Below are 23447 nucleotides of genomic sequence, written 5' to 3'. Positions count from 1 at the left end.
GTCGTCATCAACCACTGCAGACCGCATCACACAAAGGGCCGAGGGGCCATGTGGCCAACCTGGTTGTCCTATTCCAACCCACCACCATTGTCCTGTGCGGTTTTTAGCCTGCATCTGCATTCAAGCGTACGAGTACAGGAACAGGGTTGCAGAGCGGGGATCCAATTCGTGTTTGTGTTTGTGTCTGTGTAGTGTCGGTCCCTCCCATGACATGCCATGGCATCTTGCGTATCTAAATATTGCCATCCCCGTTCCATTGCTCTGCATTCTTGATTCTTTCCTTTCTTCACACAAGCAAGCCTTGTTAATTTTGGTTGCGCGGTAGAGTCGAGAGCTTGAGCTATTCTTGAACTTCCTGTTTCTGTTTTCATCCCCCTTTCCTGCAAAGATTGTTTAGTGTCTGGTACACTATTGAACTTGTTACTTCTCACGACAACTTGACAACGACTTCAATCCCCGGTAATATTCAATATACTAATCGACCTTCTTCTCCCATTTCCCCCTCCCTCCTCTGTGGCATCTTACCTTTGAGCTGTGCTCAAAACGATAGCTGCTACGACCATACACTACCACCAGCATTCTTTGCCTGATAGAACGACTGCATTTGACGACAAATCAAGAAGTTTCATACAATCACTTTTGAGGAATACAAACAAACATCGTTGCTGGTCAACGAATTGTCCTGGGTATCCCAAGCCTAATAGCTAGCTCACTACAACAACTACTACTACTACTCGCTGCACGCCTATCTTGCTGTGCTCACTCAACAACCTGGTTTTCCATTACAATTGTGTTGTTGTTTCATATACACCTTAATTTTTCCTGTCCCCGGCCGGTTTGCCTCCAGGTACCTTTATCTGTGGATCCATACCGTCGTCGACTTTCTTGTCAATTTTGTCTACCACGGGATTGCCGGTCAATCCCAACAGCGACAAATCAAGCCTTGTTAGCCACGTGCAACAACTGATCTGTGGTTCTCGTCTATCACGACTCCGACTCACTCTTTGCGAACACAGCATCTGTTCGATTGCCATCTATCTCGGCACCTAATATACCCAAATACCGTCTTCTCAACCAAGACCTGACCAAAAACAACATTCAACATGTCCAACCCTGCAGTTCAACTCTCATTCACCCTGCGGACTTCTCCCAACGTTCGTACTGTCCACCTTCTCGGTTCATGGGACAACTACAAATCGCAACTCCCTCTCTCTGCTCTCAAGGATCCAGCAGCCAAGCCTGGTAGCTGGAAGGGAACTTTTCGATTTCAAGGATCCACTGCTCTCAAGCTCGGTAACCGTTACTGGTATTACTACATCGTCGATGGCTACCATGTCTCCCATGATCCTGCTAAGGAGTTCGTCACTGAGAAAACTACTGGCCGAAAACTAAATGTCATTGATGTCCCGGCTGGTGACAAGATCCCTTCTCGAGCGTGCCGTCCGACCGTAGACACTCAGAATCTCTCCAGCCATCGTCACTCTCGAGACATTCCGATCGGGCGTGCTCTCAGTCCAGGCAAGATTCAGCATCCCATGCCAACCAAAGCTTACGCTAGCCGTCAACTTCGCGAAGCAGACTATGAGAGGTCACCTGTGGAAGAGCTCGAAGACCGATTCGCCAGGTACCGGATTAGTCCAGGCGATTCAGCTTCGCCGTCTGAGTTGTCAGACTCAAGCTCCAGCTCTGGAACAGCATTCAGTCGATCGTCACCTTCCAGCTTGTCCAGCGTGTCAGACCGATCATGCCGTTGTGAACGATACGGCGTGACCAAGTCCGGACAACGCGTCAAACTTGACTGTGGTGGCAAGCGTTGTGGCACATGGTCGCCTAGCTCGAGCGAATGTGACAGCACCGACAGTGACAGCTCCGAGGACGAACGCGCGTATCGTCAGCGCATGAAACGTGAATCAGACCGACAACCAGCCTCTCATCACGACCAACGGCGAGTCGTCATGGTCGAAAAGAGACGTCGCTGAATGAGAGAAGATCGGAGTCTGGAGAGTCATTTGAATGAGAATTCCACCGCTAATCATTTCTGTACTGGTGGAATGGCCCAATGTTATTGTGTCTTTTCTTTTTTGTTTGGCGCCAACACCCCAAAAAACAAGACAACCCCAACTTTCGTGGACAAACAGGATCGTGTGATGGTGGTAGTGTACCCCGAACCTTTTGTTGTGTCCACGTCGCACCCGGGGATCCGGGCCCAATCCTGAACAGCCATTTTTGTGACTCTTTCATGGTTGGGCCCATCGGCATCTCAGAAACATCCCTCGGGAGCCCATCTGAGAAACCCCCTTCGAAGCCGAGATTGACCTCGGTCTGAGTTTCCATGTCTCTGACGACATGATCCCAGGCTCTCGGCACGCTGGGCGTACGGACGTCGTCTTGAACGCACAGTCAAAGAGGGAGAGCGAGGAGGAGGACGAGGAGTAGTTGGACTGATGAGGAGGGAGGCATGTGTGCCGAGGAGGATGATGGGATACTTTGACAAGAACTGTGATGACCCCCTTCTGGGGCCCTCTGTTCCCATCTCCCAACGCACACGGCTAGTGGTGTCGATGGATAAGCCCTACTTTCATTGATAGGTACTTCTGTAGTTTGGTTCGGCGGCAGTCACTGGCCGCTAAACCTACAGGTCAATCTCATACCCATGCCCATGCCTATGCCGGCACCATCAAGACATATTGTGCCTTATTTAGTCGCATCATTCCATCGATTCGTCTGTCAAGGCGTTGGGGACATTCAATGCTTTTCTCAGTCGTGAAGTCAAGATCCTGGCCCTATCTTTTCATAACCTGGTCAAGTCTGAATGCTTGTTTGGTAGACCTCCCTCGCAAGCCTGGCCATGCTGTCTTGCTGTGCTGAGTCAAGGTAGAAGAATCGTGTGGACAAGCCGATCAACGCGGCTTCGATGGCATCTGCATTAAGCTCCACCATTATTATGGCTGATTTGGACAAATTGGTTACAAAGAAAATCCTTGCCGTGCTTCCGTCAGCCGAGGCCAAGGCGCCGACGATCCAAATCCATGTCTGGATGTCCTCATGGCCACGCCATTGGTCATTGCAGATGCTGAGCATATGATTTTGCAAATTCGGGGCGACAATCTTCATTGATCGTTTGCGTCCGGCAACTGTAAAACACATGAAGACGAAGAGAACTAGAGTAGTCCTAATGCCATGGCTGCGTGGGTCTGGCAGGTCCATGGATAGGAGTCGGTGGCGGATAGCCAAGGTTCGAATGTGCAACCAGTGTAGGAGTTCAGGTGGTGGCTTGTTGGCATTGAACGAGGCAGAACTTGGGGTGTAATTGGACTGAAGGAGGCCAAGGACGACCGCGAGATCAAGAATGGCCCAACGAAGGTCTGTTGGTACAACTTCTCGGTGTGAAGACAAGAGTAGGCCGGCGGCAGAAGACCCATGGCCCGAGAGCAGGAGTTGGAGCTGTTGGACCGCATAGATGTTCATGGGATGATCTGCTTCCTCCTCAAACTCAGCATACGACCACTGAGGTTTGACCTGCCTTTCAGCAGATACATAGGCGTCTCCAGTAAGAAGCAACTCTGCCACAGGCGGGTCTAGCATGCGTAGGCCTCCCAAAGTATCAGTCATCTTTTTGGCGACCAGGAGATGTACATATGCGGCATCCGGATTGTTTCGATACCACTCAGCACAACCAAGTTGGAAGATGTTGTACACCATCCTCTCCGTGACAGGTCGTTGTCTTTTGAGGTGCGCTCTGGATGCTTGAAGGGCAAGATGCACGTAATAGTCACCGTCACCGGCAAAGTACATACCATCCACGTACTTCATGTAGCTGGCCATGGATGCCAGAAGGGTATACATGTTGTACTTATCGTGCAAACAACCTTGGATGACAGATATTGCATCGTAGCGGAAGTCATAGGTCTTGTCTGTGCGGACAACCTTTTCGAGATGCCAGATGTTGGGGTGATGAATGCGGAGGAAATATTGCAAAAGAATATGAGCATGCTCATCCACCCTGATGCAGCTGGCGTCAAAGGGGTCAATGATGTTCTGTGCAGAGGTAGGAAAGACTGGAATTTCCTGGCACGATTGAGTAGAGACTGTACTGGGCAAGGTTGTCCAAGCTTGATGATCAGGAGAAAGTCTTAACGGAAGATTCCCATCATGCTGGGCTTGAGTCTGAGGGAGCACGTCGTTCAGGATTGGGTTCGCTTGCGATGAAGTGTTGCAAGGTAAGTCGTCATGCTCATTTGGCGGTGAGTATTTGGACCTGATGGGCAGCAGGCGGCTGTCCAAGAGAGGAGATCGTGCGGCCCGAGACGATCCTTCAACGAGCCTCTTGTAATGCCGTTCCCTCTGAACATGACTATGTATTTGGACGCGCTCTCCCTTGTTGCTATGGGATAAGGAATTAGAGGTGGAGGTTTTATTGACAAAGAGATATTTGCTTGGACTCATTGGTCATGGCAGCCGACTTCAGGTGAACTTTGATGTGGTGGCAAGTAGCCTTCAACGCAGCATAGGACCTGGGCGAGCACGATTGAGAAGTGAATGAATTGATATAACCCGCGACTTTCGAAACCAAATTGACCCTTTTCCAGGCATTATTCGGGTTCGATAGCGAGGTAGGGACGAAATTGAATGTCATTCACCCAACGAGGTGAGCGGGAGGGGCAATCGGATGCGGTTTCATGCTCGAGAGGGTCTGTTATCCAACGGCCGTGAGCCTATTAGATGACTGCAAGGGGTCTCTGGTGGCCAGTCGTATTGAAGGGGAAACCGGCGTTCAGCCACGAGGTCGTAAACCCCGAATCTAGGAGTGGGTCACATCTCGATTGATCGATAGGTAGTTGTGTGTCAGTCAGAGTTGAGTCATGGTTGTTTGTCAGCAATAGATTCCACATAGTCCCTAACAGACGACTAGGAGGAACCAAGAGCAGTGTATCAAGCCAATCTGACTTTCTGTATCAATTTCTGTGACTGCGTGGGATGCGAGGCGGGACCATGTGCATAGGGAGCAGATAATTGGACCGCATGGTGCCTAACTTTTGACTTGGACAGATATTTGTGAATCAACTCTCAAATCGAGGATAATTGACAAGTTGCGAGCTTGAAGGTAATGCAAAGAGAATGCGTCAAGAGATGCGTCAAGAGAAGAAGTCAAGGCAGAGTGTGGCGTGGGTATTATTGGGGAGGAAGGACTGCGAGGATGCAGGGCCGAGGTGCGCCTTCCTTGCCAGAAATTTAGGGGTTGATTTTTAGGCATCTGGTTCCTTCGAGGAAGGAGCAGCAATCCCTCCATCAATTTGCTCAGAAGTAATCTTCTCAGCCCTTGAACGGCCTTGTGTGATTCAGACAATTGACTTCTTGAGATTCTCAAGAGGAGTCTGATTAGGACTCGGTAGTGGTCTTTGACTACGAGTAAGTAGCTCTTGGTGAAATAACGAAACTCTGTTCCCATCACTCCCAATTCAAGCTCTCACTACTCCCTCTGCAGCTGAAGCTTGAACGAAAGAAGCCTCGCTTCCTGTTATCAAGCCAAGCATTATGGTCTACGAATAGCACGTAGGATCGCTTCTGATGGATGCGATGGGTCAAAATACACACATTTGTAGGAGTACCACATCAGACCACTGCCTTGTGAGTCGTCGATGTCTGACTCCTGCAAGCAAAGTTTGGTGATTTACTCTCTGGTCTCAAAACAATCACCTTGAGAGTTAACTGATACGCTGGAATAAAGCAATGTTCGAGATTACTCGGCTCTATGATCGTATAGCTTTACACGTGACTCTCAGAATGTTCTTGTTGGACGACATATTCATTGCAGGCTTTGAAAGCCAAACTGTCTGCCACCAGCATTGGTTTCATACTTTTTATGGTCCATCCAAATTCGTCATGGCCAACATTGAAACCTGGGGACTACCTGTTTCATCTACAAGACATTGGTCCTTAAAATCGCTGAGGGATATAGAAAAAAAATGAGCATCAGCCTACTCGGCATCTGGGATTTTGAGGACATAACGACCAGCGATCTGTCCCTGGTGCATAAGTTCGTAAACCTTGGGGAGATCTTTCAGGTCGACAGTCTTGAAGGGAACCTTGATCAGACCTCTGGCGAAGAAGTCGAGGGCCTCCTCGCTGTCCTGTCGGTTGCCGACATATGAGGCCTGGATTCTGATCATCTTCAAGACTGACTCAAAGACTGGGGCGCGGATGTAGGCCTTTGCGGGGAGACCGATGACGATGACGGTTCCGCGGGGTCGGACGTATTCGGCAGCTTGCTGGAATGGCTTCTCGTTCACGGCGACGAGGATAACGGCGTGGGGGCCGAGGCCGTCTTTGGTGGCGGCCTTGACATCCTTGACAATGTCGCTCGACTTGGCAAAGTCGATGAAGGCCTGGATGCGAGGTCAGTGGGAGTTGCTAGGACATTGGGAATGCTCGGAGCACTGAGAAACTTACACTTGCGCCCAACTTCTTCGACAGTTGCTCCTTCTCGTCACCGCTATCAATTCCAATGACGTGGATGCCCATGGCACGGGCGTATTGGATTGCCAAACTGCCCAACCCGCCTCCAGCACCAACGATGGCGACTGTCTGGCCGGGCTTGGCCCCAGACTCCTTCAATCCCTTGTAGACGGTGATACCTGCGCAGAGAACGGGGGATACCTCATCGAGAGGAACGCCTTCTGGGATGTGTGCCACATGTCTGGCCGAGGCGATGGCGTATTGTTGGAAGGATCCGTCAACGGTGTAGCCGGAGAGTTTGGGGGTCAAGCAGAGGGGTTCGTCGGCTTGTTGACAGAATGTGCAGCTCAGGCAAGAGTCGTTCAACCACTTGACGCCCACGGCCTCGCCAATCTTGCAAATATCGTCGGTGACAAGCTCTCCTCGTGCAACGACAATACCAGCGCCCTCGTGGCCGCCGACCAGGGGTAGTTTGGTGGGGATGGGCCAGTCGCCGTTGACGGCGTGGAGATCAGTGTGGCAGACACCAGAGTACTTGATGTTGACCAGGACTTCTTCTGGGCCTGGCTTGGCGACGGGGATCTTCTTGTATTGAAGGGGGCCACCGACCTTGTCGATGACTTGAGCCCATTGCTCGGTGGGGATTTTAGGGCCAGACATTTTTCACGGCTGTAAAAGTAGAGTTTGGTAGAGGAAATTGAATCAAGTTAGCCGGTGATGATGTTTGCTTGTGAGGAATGATGGACGATGGACTATGTACGACAAGATATGTTGACTGGGGATGAAGAACGGTTTATGTAGCTGAGAAGAACTAGGCCAACCCCTCTCATGATCTTTGTGATCAATGCTCCAGACGCATCTCCATCAGGATGAGCGGAAACCCCTCAACTGAATCGCTCATGCGTTACTGCAGACTAGGTGCGGGCCCACGACAAGATCTTGTATCCTGTGGGCCGCGATACTCACGTAACCAATCAGCCGGATTATGCAACGATAGCATTGTCACGTCTCATGACGGCCATACGGAGACCTTGCTGGAAATGGACATGTGATTTTGGCGTAGTCTAACAGCTTACGGCAGTGTGGGTGAAAGCATGTGTGCCGGGGTAGCAGTGAGGACAAATGGCAAGTATGCTCGGGATCTCCTCGAGGCCGGTCTCCAGTGTGGGCAAGGTTGACGCCGCATTGGAGTGGGCTGGAGAAATGGATTCATGGAACAGAGGGATTCAAGGATGGGTGGCTTTGGTATGGATCTGGTATCGTTACGAGGTCTTGGAATGGGTCTGGAAGTGGGTGAGAAGGCAGTGGTCTATGGGTCAATGGCGCATGGAAGGAGGCTTGAGGCTCGAAGGACTGGATCGAGACAACAGAGAGCTCGATGTTTCGGAATAAAGGTTGGAGCTCGCCGAAAGCCAGAGACGATGGATTGGCATGAAGGGGGGCTGTGATTCGACAGCTAGTGGAATCAAGATTTCAGGACACCAAACTTCCACTGGGCCAGAAGGCGGAAAGGACCAAAGGGACCACAGACTCACCTAAAGAAAGCGTCGCTGGAAAGGATGTTTGGATGAACAACGCGGGGAAGCACCACGACGGGGGAAAATTCCAGGAATGAGAGATTGAGGTTTCGACAGGGATGGGCACAGATCCGTGCTGCCAACACCAGCACCAGCACCTTCCGCCGAACCCGGAGGCACAAGCGGCAGAAGTGGCTCTTTCCTTCAGGCTTCCAAGGTTCCAGGCTGTCACTAACAGGCAGTCGCTTCAGGGCTTACTGTTCCCCTCGCCCTGTCAAGACCCTTGAACCCCGCCTATGCCATCATTGCAAAAGTTTTTTTGTTTACAGATGGTGGCATGATGGTGGGGTTGAACACACTCGAGCAACATTTGTGCCGCATGTCCGATTGTGAGACACAGATAGACACAAATCAATGCGTACACTCTGGGTCAGTACTCAAGCCCATCAGGTGAGGAGCACGAGCTTCATGATAGTCATATACATAGAGATGTCGCCTACTGCCAGGGAGCCATTGTCCGCTATCCTTTTGGCATTTGGGGCAGCTGCGAAGCAGCTTCCAACCTGCTCGTAGATAGCTCAAGCCGCTTCTATGCAACGCGTCCTATCGGATCCAGGTTTCGAACCCAGCCTGGATCAGAGCCACGGCCGACTCCCTTATCTCGAACTCGCATGGTCGGAAGAGACAACATTTGCACGAGCAATCACGACTGGTGGTTGTGGTGATGATGATAGTGATGACGACAGTAAAAGCCAATTCTATCCAGGTGGAAGCAGGGTCGGCCAATTCCATGGTGAGGGAGAAGAATGAGAAAAGAACGCTGATGAGACCATGAGACGCGAGAGTGGCCTGACGCGGGCTGCACGAGGCAGGTGCTGCATCGTCATCAAATCTATGCAATTTGCGCGGCAAGAGGTGGTCGAAATACAGGGAAAGTGCAGCCTTCCCTAGAATTGCCAATATTGAGCCATCACATACCTCCTCACCTGTCATGCAAGTGCAGGTACAAAGAGCTGGTAAGCCGCGTCATGAGCAAGGCGTGGTCGATGCAGAACTTTTTGAGCCTGCAAAGTGAGGTCTCTGCTCTGTGCAGGTAAGGAAGGCATCGAAGATGGAGGGCCGAGGGGCCCCCCCTCGGCCAATGCTGATCATTACTGGGCCTGGCCGACTGATGCGAGGCGCCTGGCTTGGTAGCATCAGCCGACGGCTCGCCTTCCACAGTTCCAGAAGCGAACGCGCAACGTCTCCGCCGCACCTCTCCGCCGCAACCTAAGTAGGCCTGAATGGTCGATAAAACATTTACTGAAGGTTCAGCAGGAAAAGAGCATTGGGAATTAAATCTTTCATAAGGTCATGCATGTCCCAATACATATGAGACAGCCCAATTTTAAAAGTCTACGTCTTGCCTACGAAATTCGCATCCCTCGAAAAGCTGGAGGCCCAGTCAAAGCCTACCCTCCACAAACGCGCCCGAACTCATTTGCGAGTTCGACCAACAACATTTCTCCATGTTTTTCCACAAGTCTTGATTCCAGGTCTACAACTTTGGGGTGTTGGTCAGATTCTCGTACCCGTTCTCAGTGATATGAACATCGTCCTCAATGCGCACACCTCCCACTGTCCAGTACTGGTCGAGCACAGATTTATCGATGTATTTGCTCAACTCCGGGTCCTCGAGGACCGGATCGAGAATGAAATTGCAAAAGTATATCTGTAAACGACGTTAGCAGGTTCATGGGACTACGTTGTGAATTAGAGCGCAGCTCACCCCGGGCTCAACAGTAATGACAGCCCCAGCAGGAACCTGACCTCGCACCCTCAAGTACTTGAACATGGTGTCTGGATCCTCATAGTTTGCATGACCACCAGTGTCATGCGTATCCATCCCCAGGTAATGCCCCAGCCCGTGGGGAAAGAAGGCGACCGAAATCCGCTTGTCAAATATTTCTTGCTCATCGCCTACGAGGATGCCTGCCTCCTTGAGCCCTCGAATCGCCACCCAGTGAGCGTGTTCATGCACGTCCTCCCATCGAACATTAGCTTTGAGTAGTTTAAAACAAGCCGACTGCATCTTGTCGACCAAGTCATAGATGACTTTGGATTCCTTGCTGAAGGTGCCATTGACTGGAAATGTCCTGGTGATATCAGCACAATAGCATTCATACTGGGCTCCAGCGTCAAGTAAGATGTTGAGTCTCTCGCGCAGTGGCTGATCATTGCGAAGATAGTGTAGAGTAGCACAACTAGTGCCGCTAGCGCATATTGAGTGATACGCTTGTTCATGGGCACCGTTGGAGATGCAGGTCCCGATAAAGGCGCCGTAGATCTCTTGCTCGTTGCTAGCGTGGAGCGTGACCTTGGCTGCTTCAATGTGGGCGAGAGTCGAGATCTCGTTTGCTTTCCGGATCAATGCAATTTCGTAACTGTCTTTAATTACGCGGCACTCGTCAATGGCAGTCCTCAAGGAAGTGAATTCGGTTTCTGCGAAAGGGAGGAAGGTGATGTGTTCGGAGATCTGCTCTGGGATTGCATAGACGGTGGTGGTCTTGGACGGGCCGTAGCCTGCCAATGTAGCATTGACCTCGTTGGAATATAGCACATGGTCGACATCGTATTTCTGTAGAGCTTCCTCTTTTGACTCGGGCAGCCCAGCCCAGATGACACTCTCGGGATCGATGGGAGGGATGAAGAGAGTCAGGATATCCTTGGCAATATCGTAAGTGAGATACGCATCAGGCAGCTTGCAGCCTGACAGATAGAAGAAGTAGCGACGTTGTCGGAAAGGTTCGGCTTGGTCATCGTCCTCTACCATACGGGTTTTCTGAGCCTCGAGGTAAATAACGCCATCAGACGAGAACCCTCGATCGGTGAGGAACTTGGAAACTCGTCTAGCATGCGCTTTGGCTGGGTACTTTTGTTTTAAAGTGACGTCTGTGAGCGACATGGCGAGCGTTTAGCCAATATGGCCCACGGTGCTGGTGGTAATGTGTAACAACAATAGAAGGAGTCGCAGGGCGTGGGAGACATGACTCTTGTAGGAGACATGAGGAAGTAATCATGGTCACGTGAGTTGGGATCACCCCGCATCGTACCTGTCAATAGGATTAATCTCTATCCTTATCGCAGACCAAGGATCGTCATTGTTGCTCTGGGTCATCCTTCACGATCCTTTTGAACATCTCCTCCGAACCAATGTCAATCTCCAGTGTCGTACTGCCACAAAGTCACTGATGCAGTGCTACTCTGTGGCGACTCCCTACCTATGCTCTGTCAATGCGGCTTGTTTGCTAGACTGGTTGAACACCGGCGGTGGCTCCACAAGGTAGGATCTGGGGACAATGGGGTCAAATTATGATGCTGTGAGGACATCATGGGTAAGTCTATAGTGAACCAATTTCGAGGACAGAACGCTTGAAGCACCAGTCACCCAGGCAGTGAAACTGTTCGTGTCCCATGACAACAATGCTACTCACGTGCTTTGAGAAGCCCTCGGGCAACCGTCCGTTCACCAACCTTGCGTAAGTGAGAGGATCAAAGCCACAGTGCTTAAAGGCCCCGTGACCTCAAGCAGCTCGACTGTACGGACAAAGCGCTCTGGCCAGGCACTCCAGGTTGATCCAATTCGTGCAGGAAAGGGATGATTAACATCATCTCGCAGTTGATTGGACAACCTGTGCCTATGGGGGCCACGCTCCTCGAAGGAAACCTGGGGAAGTACGTCATTGGCTTCTCACCCTGTTTACAGTGGCCTGTGATCTCTGCGCGACCATTGACCCTTTGTCGAGGGGTCGCTCGCTTTATTTGGACCACAGTTCCTTTGACTTTGCTTCACATCATTCACCCATACCGGCAGCCAAACTGTTGCATTCATCTACCTCTTCGAGCGAAAGCCTGTACTCATCGATTAACACAGCATGGTTGATTCCAAAGATGTCTGCCCTGTCGTGGGCACCACGAATACTGTCCTTCCACCTCAACATCCTGACTTTGATGCCAACCAGCCAGGGTTGGTCTGTCCTGTTACCAAAGGTATGTCTGCCTTCCCTCGGAGTTCTACAGGTTCATCCTCTGACACACTGAATAGCCTCCACTGACCACCACCACAATCTCCATAAGCACCCAGGCGTCTTCGATAATTCCTCCGATCTCTCCAACGCGAGCCAATGTCCAGCCCTGACCAAGATCGTCAGCAGACCAGAGCAACAGGAAATGGACGAAGCAATCTGTCCTGTTGTTGGAACTGTTTCGAGCGTTCTTCCTCCAAACCACCCCTCTACCAGTCAAGCCAAGGATGGCGACGTCTGCCCGGTCACCAACGCCACCCTTACTCATCACAAGGGCAAAGTCCACACGCACCCTGATGTTTCTAGTGCTGGGAAGGGTGCTGTATGTCCAGTTGTTGGAGCCACCGCATAAGTTATCTCTCAAGTCAACAGGAACGGCAGGGTAAGGAGTTTGGGCATATTTGAGCATATCATTGCCCTTGTCATATGATTATACCATTCAATAAACAAAGTCTCTAAGGCTCGGTTCATCGATCTGCTTACTGTTCGATTCCACGCGCCGCTGATGCTTCATTTCCCCAGACCACGATCATCATGGCCTTGATCGTACCTGGTTCCTTTCCTTTTGCCAAGCGCTGCTATGGTTCTCTGCCTTCTTCTATTAGACGGCTTCATTATCTGAACAGTCATCTGGATAAACATTGGCGCAAAGACTCCGAGCGATGTTTTCAGCGTTGGTGGTGGTAAGCATCTTCATAAACACTGATATTTACCTACCGCAATGGCTTTAGTACACGGTGCCAATGACCGCCACCGTTATGATGTGTTATGGATTCTTGTGACTTTCGTTGATTTTCGGAATTCGTTTGCTTATTATGCTTATCTCTAAGGGCCCAGTAACAGTGCGGACAAATGGCATAAATAAAGCCATTTCTTTTATCTTACCCCGCAAGAGACCTCGCGTGTCATAAATCACGTTACTACATAGCTGGGTACTTAGAGCCGGGTTATTATCAACAGAAGCAATCATGCCAATTTCTTGAATGTGAACCATCCATCTGCGTCATGTCAGAAGACTCGACACCGATTCCAGTTGTTTCGTTTGAACAATTCCTCACAGGAGACCGCCAATGTCAAAAGCAGGTCGCAAAGCAGGTTTATAATGCATTTTCCACCGTTGGCTTCATATACCTGAAAGATCATGGCATTCCCCTTGACAGGGTCCAGCAAATCTTTGACCTGGTGAGTTGATCACTGAGTTTGCCCACTGGGTGATGGTACATTGCGTTGACCACAAGTTGGCCAGAGCAAAACGTTCTTTACGCTGCCCCTAGAAGAAAAGCTTCAGTACAGACTACGAGATGCATCAGTCAATCAAGGTTATACTGCCGATGGAGCAGAAGGCGTTAACGAGCACAAAGAGTGCTACGAGCATCGGCGGTTCAGAAATGACTGGTGTCCATCAGAGTCAGTTCTCCCAGGCTTCAAAGACACACTCGACGACTTTTACAAGCAATGTTTCACACTTGCCATGAACGTCTTGACCTGTCTCGCCATGGTTATGGAACTGGGGGACGACTTCTTCGTACCTATCACGAAGCACGCGGATCCTCAGCTTCGGCTGCTGCATTATCCTCCGATCGAGCGGAAGGTGGTCGAGACCACCGGCCACGCCCGTATCCATGCCCACACTGACTTTGGTCTTTGTACGCTGTTGTTCCAAGATGATGTTGGGGGGTTGGAGATCGATCCGTGGCATACTGGGGAATTTGTCGCCGCTCCTCCGATCCCCGGGACTGTGCTCGTCAATATCGCTGACCTGCTTCAGCGCTTCACTAATGATCGAGTCAAGTCGACGAGACATCGTGTCGTGAGCCCTTCAGTCGACAGAGACGTGGCTGGTCTGCTTCCAGCAAGATACAGTATTCCCTTCTTCGTCCATCCTGACCCAGAGACAACAATCGATCCTATCACACTGAGTGAGGGAGAGAAGAAGCTCTATCCTCCGGTGAATGCCGGCGAGTGGCGGACATGGCATACAGCGACTAATTACCATATGAAAGAGAATGAGGCTGGGACTGGCACTGGCACTGGCACTGGTAATGAAGTAAATGTTGCTGGCTGAAAATGCTGGATAAAGATTTCATTTTCACGTAGAGGCAAGGCTGCGCCCCTGAGACAACGACCTGTGGTCGACTCGTCGTTCAGCAAGTTCTCTTCGCCTGATTCCTTCACCTGTCATTTACGCTTTCGTAATCCTAAATACCTTCGATTTGATTAATTAGATTCATGCATTCTCTCGATTCAATAGCCGAGCCTATACTTTGTAGAAATACGATGCTGCTTGCGGGGAAAGTAGCCTAAATATTGTAACATTGCCCCCCGTACTCACCTCGGGGTCTATCAGTTGCCGAGGATACTCTCACGCCTGCATGCAGATCCCCGCACTCCCCAAGATGTAAGTAACGGCCGCCTAGGACACCCCTGGACATATCTGCTTCCCCATGTTCATAACGCTAAACAAGGGATACGTACCAGCGGAATTCGAACATCGCCAAATTAGTTAATGGATGGTGAAGAAAAAGAAGTCTTAATGATAGCGATATGAAACGGGCAACTCTGAGACTGGTTCGCTACCAGAAGTCTTACTTGGCCCATTCATCTCATATACGATGCACTCATAACATTTCCCTTCACCATATCCCTCCGAGGCTGTACGGTAACTCTCATATCCAAAGAAGTTATTCATCTACTGTTGGCTCTGAAAGAGCGAATCGAGGTCCTTTGAGTGGTGTTCGAATACTCGATCTATCGCGGGTACTTGCTGTATGTGCTGAAGCATGATGTCCCCCCACAAAGCAAAGGCGGTCAAAATATACCACAATGGCTAACGACAAAAATCTCAGGGACCGTTATGTACACAGATTTTAGGTGATTATGGGGCAGATATCATAAAAGTGGAAGACCTTGAAAGGGGTGTAAGTTCAGGGGAAGTGAGAATGCTGGACCATGTGTTGACACCTACAGGATGACACTAGATACTTCCGAGCTCAGGGCGAAGAATTCACATGGAAAGAAGAATATGGGCCCATGTCCAACTATTTCACGGCAGTGAATCGGAATAAGAGGTCGATATGTCTTGACTTCAAGCAACAGAAAGGTCGAGAGATTTGTTTGAGACTAGTGAAGCAGGTTGACATCGTGTGAGTTATCATTCGACAAGGTTGCTTGATGAGCCTCGTTTTGATGAATCGTCAGAATCGATAACTTCAGGCCTGGTGCACTGAGAAGATTGGGTCTTGACTATGAGGCGCTCAGTCAGGTCAATCCTAAGATTATCCAAGCTAGTGTCTCGGGTAAGTGACCTTTGATGCTTGCCATTTGGGATTAAATTCACTGACTCGGACAAGGTTATGGTCCAACTGGACCATATGCACAGAGAGCAGGTTACGACATGATTGCCGGGGCCGAAGCTGGTTTCCTTCACCTCACAGGAGAGAAAAATGGCCCGCCCATCCGAGCGGGTTTGGGAGTCACTGATATGGCCACCGGTTTGATGATGCACGGCGCCATAATTGCTGCTCTCTATTCACGAAAAGAGACAGGAAGAGGACAACAAATAGATGCCTCACTGTTTGAGACCCAGGTCGCGTTACTCACCAATGTCGCCATGACTTGGCTCAACATGGGGCAAGAGGCAGAGCGATGGGGTGCCCAACACCCAAGTGTCGTCCCATACGATGCATTCAAGACGAAGGATATGTATTTTGTCTGCGGAGCTGTCAACGACAAGCAATTCAAGATCCTGTGCGAGAAGTTAGGAGTGAACGAGCTGCTCGAGGATCCGAGATTCAAGACGAACAGCTTGCGAGTCGAATATCGCGAGGCTTTATTTCCTCCACTCCATGAAGCATTCGCGGCCAAAACCACAGCAGAATGGTCTGAGGCGTTCGAAGGCAGTGGGATGCCATATGCTCCCATCAACACGATGAAAGAGGTCTTCAACCACCCACAAACTGCAGCAAGAGGAATGGTGCAGGACATTGAAATCACTGCTGCGACGTCTGGCCGACGGAACATCTTAGGTATGTTGTGCTGAGTCGAGCCAGCAGGTATGACAATAGCGCATGCTCACACTCGTACAGGACCAGCGGTGACATTCAGTGATACAAAAGCCACGGTTCGACTTCAGCCTCCTGTCCTGGGAGAGCACACTGATTCAATATTGAAGGAAATTGGTCTCTCACCGGAGGAAATTGGGCAGCTTCGTGATGAGAAAGTCGTTGGAGGAGTAATAGTGGATTGAACATATTGATGAACTTTGTCGCCGAGTCCGAGGATATCCGTACAAACAAGACGAGGCGACGGATATAGACGCGATCATCATTTATGACAGGCTTCTACCTCGTACGAAGTACGTAAAGCGGATAGTCGCCGCCGGAGACATATTCTTGGAAGTACATCAGCCAAGCAACCAAAACCGGAGAAGGGAGGCGGATGGTGGATGGTGTTGGCAAATGTTGGAGGAAGGATTTGGTTGTAGGGGATGACTGCGTCACGCATTGGACGACTCGGGCACTTCTCTAGGCATCCAGGATAGCATAGAGAACTGATAGCATATCCAAAAACCAAGCCAATCCGCCCCAAACCCCCTGATTTTAAATAGTTGGAGTGCCTCGGATGAGTGTGGGGTGCCTGTGTCACCAAGCGGTGCGGGGATAGCTTTGCGCATGTAACCATAACTATTGATATAGAAGTCCAGAGGCCAACCAAGGGAGAGTAATAACACGACACGATAATCAGAATTTGAGGCCTACATTCCATTTCGTCTATATACACACACGCGAGGCTTGACTTCATTCCATCTCCAACCATGGAGTCATACTCCGTCGTCGAGCATGAAAAGCCTCTACAGCGGCTTACAGGACCAGTTCCAGAGCCAACAGGGACTGAAGTGTTGATCAGAGTGACACATTGTGGTGTATGTCACTCGGACCTACATTTCTGGGAGGGCTCTTATGATTTAGGGTATGGGAAACGATTAAAGATGAGCGACCGAGGCGTCAAGCTACCACGAGCCCCTGGGCATGAGGTTCTAGGGATCGTCGAAAAGGCTGGGCCGGATGCGAAAGACGTCGAGATTGGATCCAGGCGCATTGTCTACCCTTGGATAGGATGTGGTACCTGTCGACGCTGCTTACAGGGGGATGACAACCTTTGTCCGCAATCTCGACCCATCGGAGTCGCCACCAACGGCGGGTTTGCCAGTCATGTCATCGCACCCCATCCACGATTCCTCGTCGATCCTGGAAATATCGACCCTGCCGTGGCATGTACCTTTGCCTGCTCAGGAATCACAGTCTTGAGTGCTGTGCGCAAAGTTCTTCCACTTGAACCGGAAGATCCTATCTTGCTGATAGGTGCTGGAGGTCTGGGTCTTGCGGCCATATCAACTCTTCGAGCTCTCGGACATGAACGCATCATCAGCGTCGATATTGCTACCGACAAGCGGGAAGCTGCTCTAAAGGCAGGTGCTACTGCTGTGGTAGACAGCTCAACAGAAGATGCTGCCGCAAAGATCCAGGAGGCAGCGGGTGCGCCTATATTCGGCACGATCGATTTCGTCAGCAACACAAAGACCGCGGCACTTGCTTTCGCCGTGCTGGGTAAAGGGGGAAAGATGGTCCAAGTCGGTGTCATGGGCGGAGAGCTCAACCTTTCATTGGTAGGCATGATTTTCAAGGCGCCCACCGTCATGGGAAATTATGTGGGCAGTCCAGCACATCTACGTGAAGTAGTTCAATTGGCGCAAGCGGGCAAGCTCATGCCTATTCCAGTGACGACTATTGCTCCACATGAAGCTTTCAGTGGTTTGGAGCGAATTAACAGGGGTGAAGTTACTGGTCGATTGGTCTTAAAATGGGAGTGAGCAGCTCATAAAAATGGTATTATCACCAACTCCTTGGCTATGAACAAGTATTCATCACAATGAGAAAATCTCCAAATGTCCCAAAACAGTCTTCAAACCTATCATAAACCTTCCATCATTATCCATAAATCGTTGTCACCTACAGACTGTCCTTGTGGTGTCATTCAATCAGAACCTGCTTCTCCTTCTTCAAGTTGTGTATGACCTCTAGTGGCAGTTTGAGAATACTTGCAACAATCTCAGGTGGTGTAAGAGCAAGCCACTGAGTAAGCGGAACATCTGCAACCCGGTCACTTTTATATAACTCGATCCACACCAAGTCTTCTGTCTCGGACGTGTTTTCAATATACTGTCCTGCAACACCGTTAGGACAGGCATAGCCGTTCAAAAAACCAGGTACTTACCACTATTGTCAGGAAATACCCCCACGTCGCCAGCCACAAAGTCAAATGTTCGGGCGTTTGAATTTCCAATGTAAGCAGTCGCTCTGCCTTGACCTCGATGAAAGTAAAGCCATTGTTCGGCCTAGTCCCGGTTAGCTCGCCGTAAGTAAGTTGATAGATGTCCACCTACATTCGGATGCCAGTTCAGCTCCCGGAGTCCACCTGGCTTAAGAGCAACAAATGACGCTGCTATTGTCTTTGCTACAGGAAAGTTGCTCGAGTCGATCTTGTAAATGGTGCCTCCGTTACCGCCAATCGACTCCGGGTCGTGCTGCAGAGTTCGGTATACATAAGAAGCATTGCCTGTCAACCCTCCGACTGGTCCTTGAATCTTGGTAGTCGTTTCGGTTGTCGAGTTTAAGATGTAAGGATTCTTCTGTGGGAGATTATCGAGGACGGACTCGTTGACACCAAAGTTTTTGGCAATGACTGCCTTGGGCGTATGTGCTACCCAATCGGCGATATTGAACGTGACCCTAAACATCAGCAGGGTTCAGGTGACTTTGCTCTCTAACGGTGAGAATCCGGACGAACCCTCTCTTGTCAAAATCCCCGCTGTCAAAAGCGAGGAGACATTCATTTTCTTCCGCTAGACCTTGAATGCTATGCGGCGATCCTTTGGGAAAGTACCACACGTCGCCGAATCCTAGCTTTTCGATCTGATATTTTCCATTCTCATCCATGGCCGTAATGAGCACCTCACCTTCATAAACAATTCCCCATTCAGCCTGTTCCTCAACGGTTAGATGGCACAGTTGATAGAGATAGGGCAACACGAACAACTGTGTGCCAATGTAGTTCCCGAATGGCGCCCTTTTTTAGATGCTGTTGAGCACCAGCGATGTCATGACTCTGTGGAAGATCGTCAATCACTTGTTGTCGAACCCAGCCACCAGGGAAGATCTTTGTTTTCGACATGGAGAAGGACCATTTCAGGTTCGGGACAGATCCAGCATCTGTGCTTTCTTGCCCAAGTGCGCCGGGATTTTGTAAATCGAGTTCGTGGTTTGTTCCCCCTGTTGTTTCTCAGAAACTACCTCTTTCGTGGAGGATACTGTACCAACCCGAGATCATTGCTCCTTTGCCTGTTGCTGGATCATACGGCACGCCATCGTCAAATGACCTCTGGATGGCCATTCCGAGCGAAGTCGTCACCAGCACGGCCAGCCACACGCACGTTTTTAACATCATTGTGGGGACTTTGAAAGATTGATTCGACTGATTGAATGGCCAGGCGGATCAATGGAATACAGATCGTGGTCGTCTTCAGGGCTCTGAGCGTGCGATGGATGAAATGTCAATCGATGAAACGAGGATGGTTCTGTAGAACACCAGACCACTTCGGCTAATCACGGTGAATGATTCCAATTTCCCAACAAACAATAATGTGTGACAACGACTGCACTGCGCCTTCCTACCGGACAAGCGAGATATGCATTCATGTAGGCCCAGCAGGGTGACTGGCATAGATATTGTTCCTGTTGGGATTCAAATCGTCTTCGGACCATTGATATCTTTAAAACTATGCCCCGCCCAATCGCAGACCACGGCAAAAGGACTTACTTGTGTTGAGTAGTGGAGAGGATAGGACTTCTTCGAGTTACTCCAGAGTTTGATTTCGGATTTCCACTACTTAGAGTTATCACACTTGCGCAATCACGATAACTTTGAGTAAGTGATAAATGCGTCCAGTTCGCCATGTGGATCGTCCCCCCAACTACTGAATCGATCGAGAGGGAAATGTATATTTAGGAACCATCTCGTACTATAATGGTGACATCTGCCTCAGCTTGAAGCGCAGTCATGACTGGAAGCATTATGATTTGTTACAACTGGGTCAGATCACCGGTCCGCACGTTAGTTGAGGCTGATCCCGAGTCTAAGTACTCCGTAGGTGATCACCACAATCCGTCTTTACCCCACCCGTAGCCCACGCGGCCTAATCTAATGGCAATCCGCTAACTTTCACCTCAATAAAGAGAAAACTTGCCGGAAACACTGATTGACAAGCATCGACCAAATCTTGTGCGAGGTCAGCGTTTGTAGCTAGCTGCCTTGATACATTTCCTTGAGAAGGTGGCCAACTTCGGAAGCAAGAGGAACCTTGCCTCTTCGAAGCTGAACTTATTGGTAGAGCATCGCTACGGATTTCAGCTCTGTGAACACCTTTGAAGGAAGGCATCGCGCCACTGCTGCGTTGAAACAATGTCTCCTAGGACATGGACGGGTGGTTGCCTGCGGAAGGCGATCAAACTTCTTCTCAAAAAGGAAAAAAGTATACATCAGGTCCGGGAGCATAAAGTCTCCTTCAAGGCTTCTTGCCCAACGTGACCTCATTCCCATGGATGTGTTTCGGGAATCACAACATGAGAACCAACGACTTCTGATACGTCCAGTCGCGGAAAGTGAATGATTCTACTTAATCCGTGGCATCCCGTAGCTAAAACCTACCTTTCTCTCGTTGAGCTCAAGTTAATTCTTCCTGTTCACGATAAAGGTCTAAACTCCACCCAAGAATGCACGTGTCGAAATTATCGGAAAGTACATATGAGCCATGTCCTTGCAAACGAAATGAGTCTCTACTCTTGAGATCCAAATGTCATTGACATCACCAGCAATCGAAACCCCAGGACATTAGCTGCGGCAAATCCCCCTTACGAAACACCACTATCATGGCTTCTTGTACCAACCTAGCATTGATCGCATCTTTAGCCTATCAGGTGGCCTCACTATCTCTTCCACCACTCAATCCTTCTATTCCAGACGTTGCAGTACCGGTGGACTACAAAGTAGGGGAGCTCTTAGTACGACATGAGCCACCACCTCTACTCGACAGTCCCCCTTTCCAGTGTGACAAGTCAGTAAAGCCAGGGAAAATCGGCTATTTCTGGACCGGTTCCGGAGACAAATCATACAAGGATTTTCTGGCCACGTACAGTCTCGACGAAGATACCTTTGGCGAGTTGCTCTGGGTGACAGATGTACCGACTGGTGGAAATGAACCTCATCACCTTGGTATTTCTTCGGATGGCAAGACCTTAGTCGGAGGTGGTCTCTTGTCTTTACTGAGTGCACAGGATATGGCGTTCTATTTCGATGTCACTGACCCATATCAACCAAAGTTTAAGAAGAGCAATCAGCCGTCATTGTCTGCCGTCACTGATGAGTTCTGGGCGAAACCAGACGGGTGAGTCTTTCAATTAATCCACTCACTCAATGCATTTGTTAACAACACCAAGGGGCTTCTTCATCACCCAGATGGGTTCTGCTCAAGGCACATCCCCCGGTCGTCTCGTGGAGACAGATGCCGAATTCAATATCATCCATGAGTGGCCTGAAGATGCGGACGGTACCGCTAATATACTCGGGGAGCAATTCTCTCCGCATGGAATTTGTGTTGATCTTGAGAAGAACATCATTTTGACTTCCGACTTTGTTGTCCCTGCATCCATTTTGAAGCCAACTTCTGGTGTTGAGTTCGCTGATACCCTGCGACTTTGGGAATTGTCTTCGAGAAGGATAATCAGCACCATCACAATCCCTGACGTAAGTCGAAGACGTTTCCACGTTAGAACACTTGAGGCTGATGAAAGATTAGGGTGGCGGTATACAAGACGTGAAATTCATTCCTGGAAACCCTGAAAGTGCTGCTATTGCTACAGCCATTCATCTTGGGCAGGTGTGGATTATCTACCCATTTCGAAAGGATGCAAATGGCAACCAGGGTGTTGCAGAGCTCCTATTCGATCTTGGTCCCAAAGCCCGTGATGTTGTTGCCATGTAGTACGTTGCACGGACACACTAAAATTCTCTTCTCGCGAGCTAACAAAACTCGCTCCAGCACGAGCTTGACTGAGGATGGCCGATTTCTCTACCTTACACTAACCACCACTAATCATGTTGCGGCTTTGGACATCACCGACCTGAACAACGTAAAGAGACTCGACGACCCTGATGAGGAGCAGCCTACCGTCAGTCCACACTACGTCAAGATTACACCGGACCAGAAACATCTCTTGGTCATTGATTACTTTGTTCAGACCGGGGATATAGGTGTTGTCAACATCCCGGCCGATTACAAGGTTCTTTATTTGGACATCAACGATGATGGCAGCCTGTCTTTCAACCGCACCATCGATTTCGCAAGCGACTTTGCCAGCCGTGGTGGAGCTAAACCTCACTCTGCTGTCATCTTCGATTTGACTGATCCAGAAAATCCACTCTACTACTAGGTAGTCTTGGATGTATTGTGTGAGTCACTTGATGATTTTTCAGATTGTGCGATAATGTCAAGTTAGGATGTTGGACGGCAGAGGATGATACGAAGCGCGCACTATAGAAAACGAGCGACAGGTGTGATTTGAAACGCCGTTGGAGGTCGACATAAGCATCCATCACGCTCGCTTATTCCCCCCAGATTCGCTTATGTTACCTCCAACACGGGGAAATTGCCGCTATGTCGTATACGAGAATCAACAAGGATCTTCGAGACAATGACATCACGCCTTTCCAAGTCAACTCAGCAAGATATTACCAAGAGTTGAGGGGGAATGTAAAAGTTGGTGCGACACGTCAAGAAACTTGGTGAAAAGTTTTAAGTGGGCTTTACGACAATGATAACAATCTTAATGAAACATTTGAAGATTCCAAACTTTCTATTCCTGTCTCGGGTTGGCGGCTAGGCCCCTAGCTACATACCTACTTAGCATCACTATTATTAGTTCAGAAAGACATCCAAAACCCAGTCAAGTCAATACTCTTATTCCCTTCAAAAAATGGGCATCCCATACTCGAGAGAAATCAACCAAGCCTTCGAACAAGTCACACCACTTGTGGCCGCGGGATTCGAGGTCCTACAAACAACCAAAAACATCGCCATTCTTCTTGCATGCATACAAGTCCTGACTGTCATTTTACTCGGTCTTATCTTGTTAGCTCTACTGGCGCTCATCTGTGCCGTGAACCCGGACTTGGACCAAGAACGCGAAGAACTGGTCACGCCGGCGGTGAAATGGTTGGCCAGTTGGCTTCTTGCCTATGGCACGGCGGCGAAATGGTTGTTGAGGGTTTTCTTCCTGGCTTTGATTCTCGCGTGTAC

The 23447-nt window shown here is 49.8% G+C and overlaps 7 protein-coding genes across 7 annotated transcripts; 3 read left to right on the top strand and 4 right to left on the bottom strand.

Moving 5' to 3' along the window:
* The first annotated feature begins 281 nt into the window (after nt 1-281).
* On the top strand, nt 282-2672 carry PV10_00555 (uncharacterized protein). The gene has a single exon (XM_016364654.1). It carries the CDS (start codon nt 1104-1106, stop codon nt 1977-1979), a length of 876 nt encoding a protein of 291 aa, XP_016228303.1. The 5' UTR covers nt 282-1103; the 3' UTR covers nt 1980-2672.
* Nucleotides 2186-4446, bottom strand: PV10_00554 (uncharacterized protein; the record flags this gene model as incomplete). Its single annotated transcript, XM_016364653.1, has 1 exon — nt 2186-4446. The coding sequence occupies one exon, from the start codon at nt 4444-4446 to the stop codon at nt 2803-2805; it is 1644 nt and encodes a 547-aa protein (XP_016228302.1). The 3' UTR covers nt 2186-2802.
* A 946-nt stretch (nt 4447-5392) lies between these two features.
* On the bottom strand, nt 5393-7337 carry PV10_00553 (alcohol dehydrogenase 1). The gene is made up of 2 exons (XM_016364652.1): nt 6451-7337; nt 5393-6386 (listed from the first exon to the last, which is right to left on the bottom strand). Exons 1-2 carry the CDS (start codon nt 7114-7116, stop codon nt 5979-5981), a joined length of 1074 nt encoding a protein of 357 aa, XP_016228301.1. The 5' UTR covers nt 7117-7337; the 3' UTR covers nt 5393-5978.
* A 1952-nt stretch (nt 7338-9289) lies between these two features.
* Nucleotides 9290-10977, bottom strand: PV10_00552 (uncharacterized protein). The gene is made up of 2 exons (XM_016364651.1): nt 9742-10977; nt 9290-9684 (listed from the first exon to the last, which is right to left on the bottom strand). The coding sequence occupies exons 1-2, from the start codon at nt 10915-10917 to the stop codon at nt 9511-9513; spliced, it is 1350 nt and encodes a 449-aa protein (XP_016228300.1). The 5' UTR covers nt 10918-10977; the 3' UTR covers nt 9290-9510.
* Nucleotides 10978-11821: 844 nt separating this feature from the next.
* On the top strand, nt 11822-12473 carry PV10_00551 (uncharacterized protein). Its single transcript, XM_016364650.1, has 2 exons — nt 11822-12002; nt 12058-12473. Exons 1-2 carry the CDS (start codon nt 11888-11890, stop codon nt 12387-12389), a joined length of 447 nt encoding a protein of 148 aa, XP_016228299.1. The 5' UTR covers nt 11822-11887; the 3' UTR covers nt 12390-12473.
* Nucleotides 12474-18066: 5593 nt separating this feature from the next.
* On the bottom strand, nt 18067-19540 carry PV10_00550 (uncharacterized protein; the record flags this gene model as incomplete). Its single annotated transcript, XM_016364649.1, has 6 exons — nt 18067-18260; nt 18311-18431; nt 18480-18825; nt 18884-19077; nt 19130-19365; nt 19414-19540. 6 exons carry the CDS (start codon nt 19538-19540, stop codon nt 18067-18069), a joined length of 1218 nt encoding a protein of 405 aa, XP_016228298.1.
* A 1481-nt stretch (nt 19541-21021) lies between these two features.
* PV10_00549 (uncharacterized protein) lies at nt 21022-22581 on the top strand (the record flags this gene model as incomplete). The annotated part of the gene is made up of 4 exons (XM_016364648.1): nt 21022-21536; nt 21589-21895; nt 21948-22132; nt 22191-22581. 4 exons carry the CDS (start codon nt 21022-21024, stop codon nt 22579-22581), a joined length of 1398 nt encoding a protein of 465 aa, XP_016228297.1.
* Between the last annotated feature and the right edge of the window lie 866 nt (nt 22582-23447).

Source organism: Exophiala mesophila, assembly GCF_000836275.1.
Source record: "Exophiala mesophila strain CBS 40295 unplaced genomic scaffold supercont1.1, whole genome shotgun sequence".
Lineage (NCBI taxonomy): Eukaryota > Fungi > Ascomycota > Eurotiomycetes > Chaetothyriales > Herpotrichiellaceae > Exophiala > Exophiala mesophila.
The sequence above is the reverse complement of the archived record's forward strand: the minus strand, read 5'-3'. Positions and strand labels throughout refer to the sequence as shown.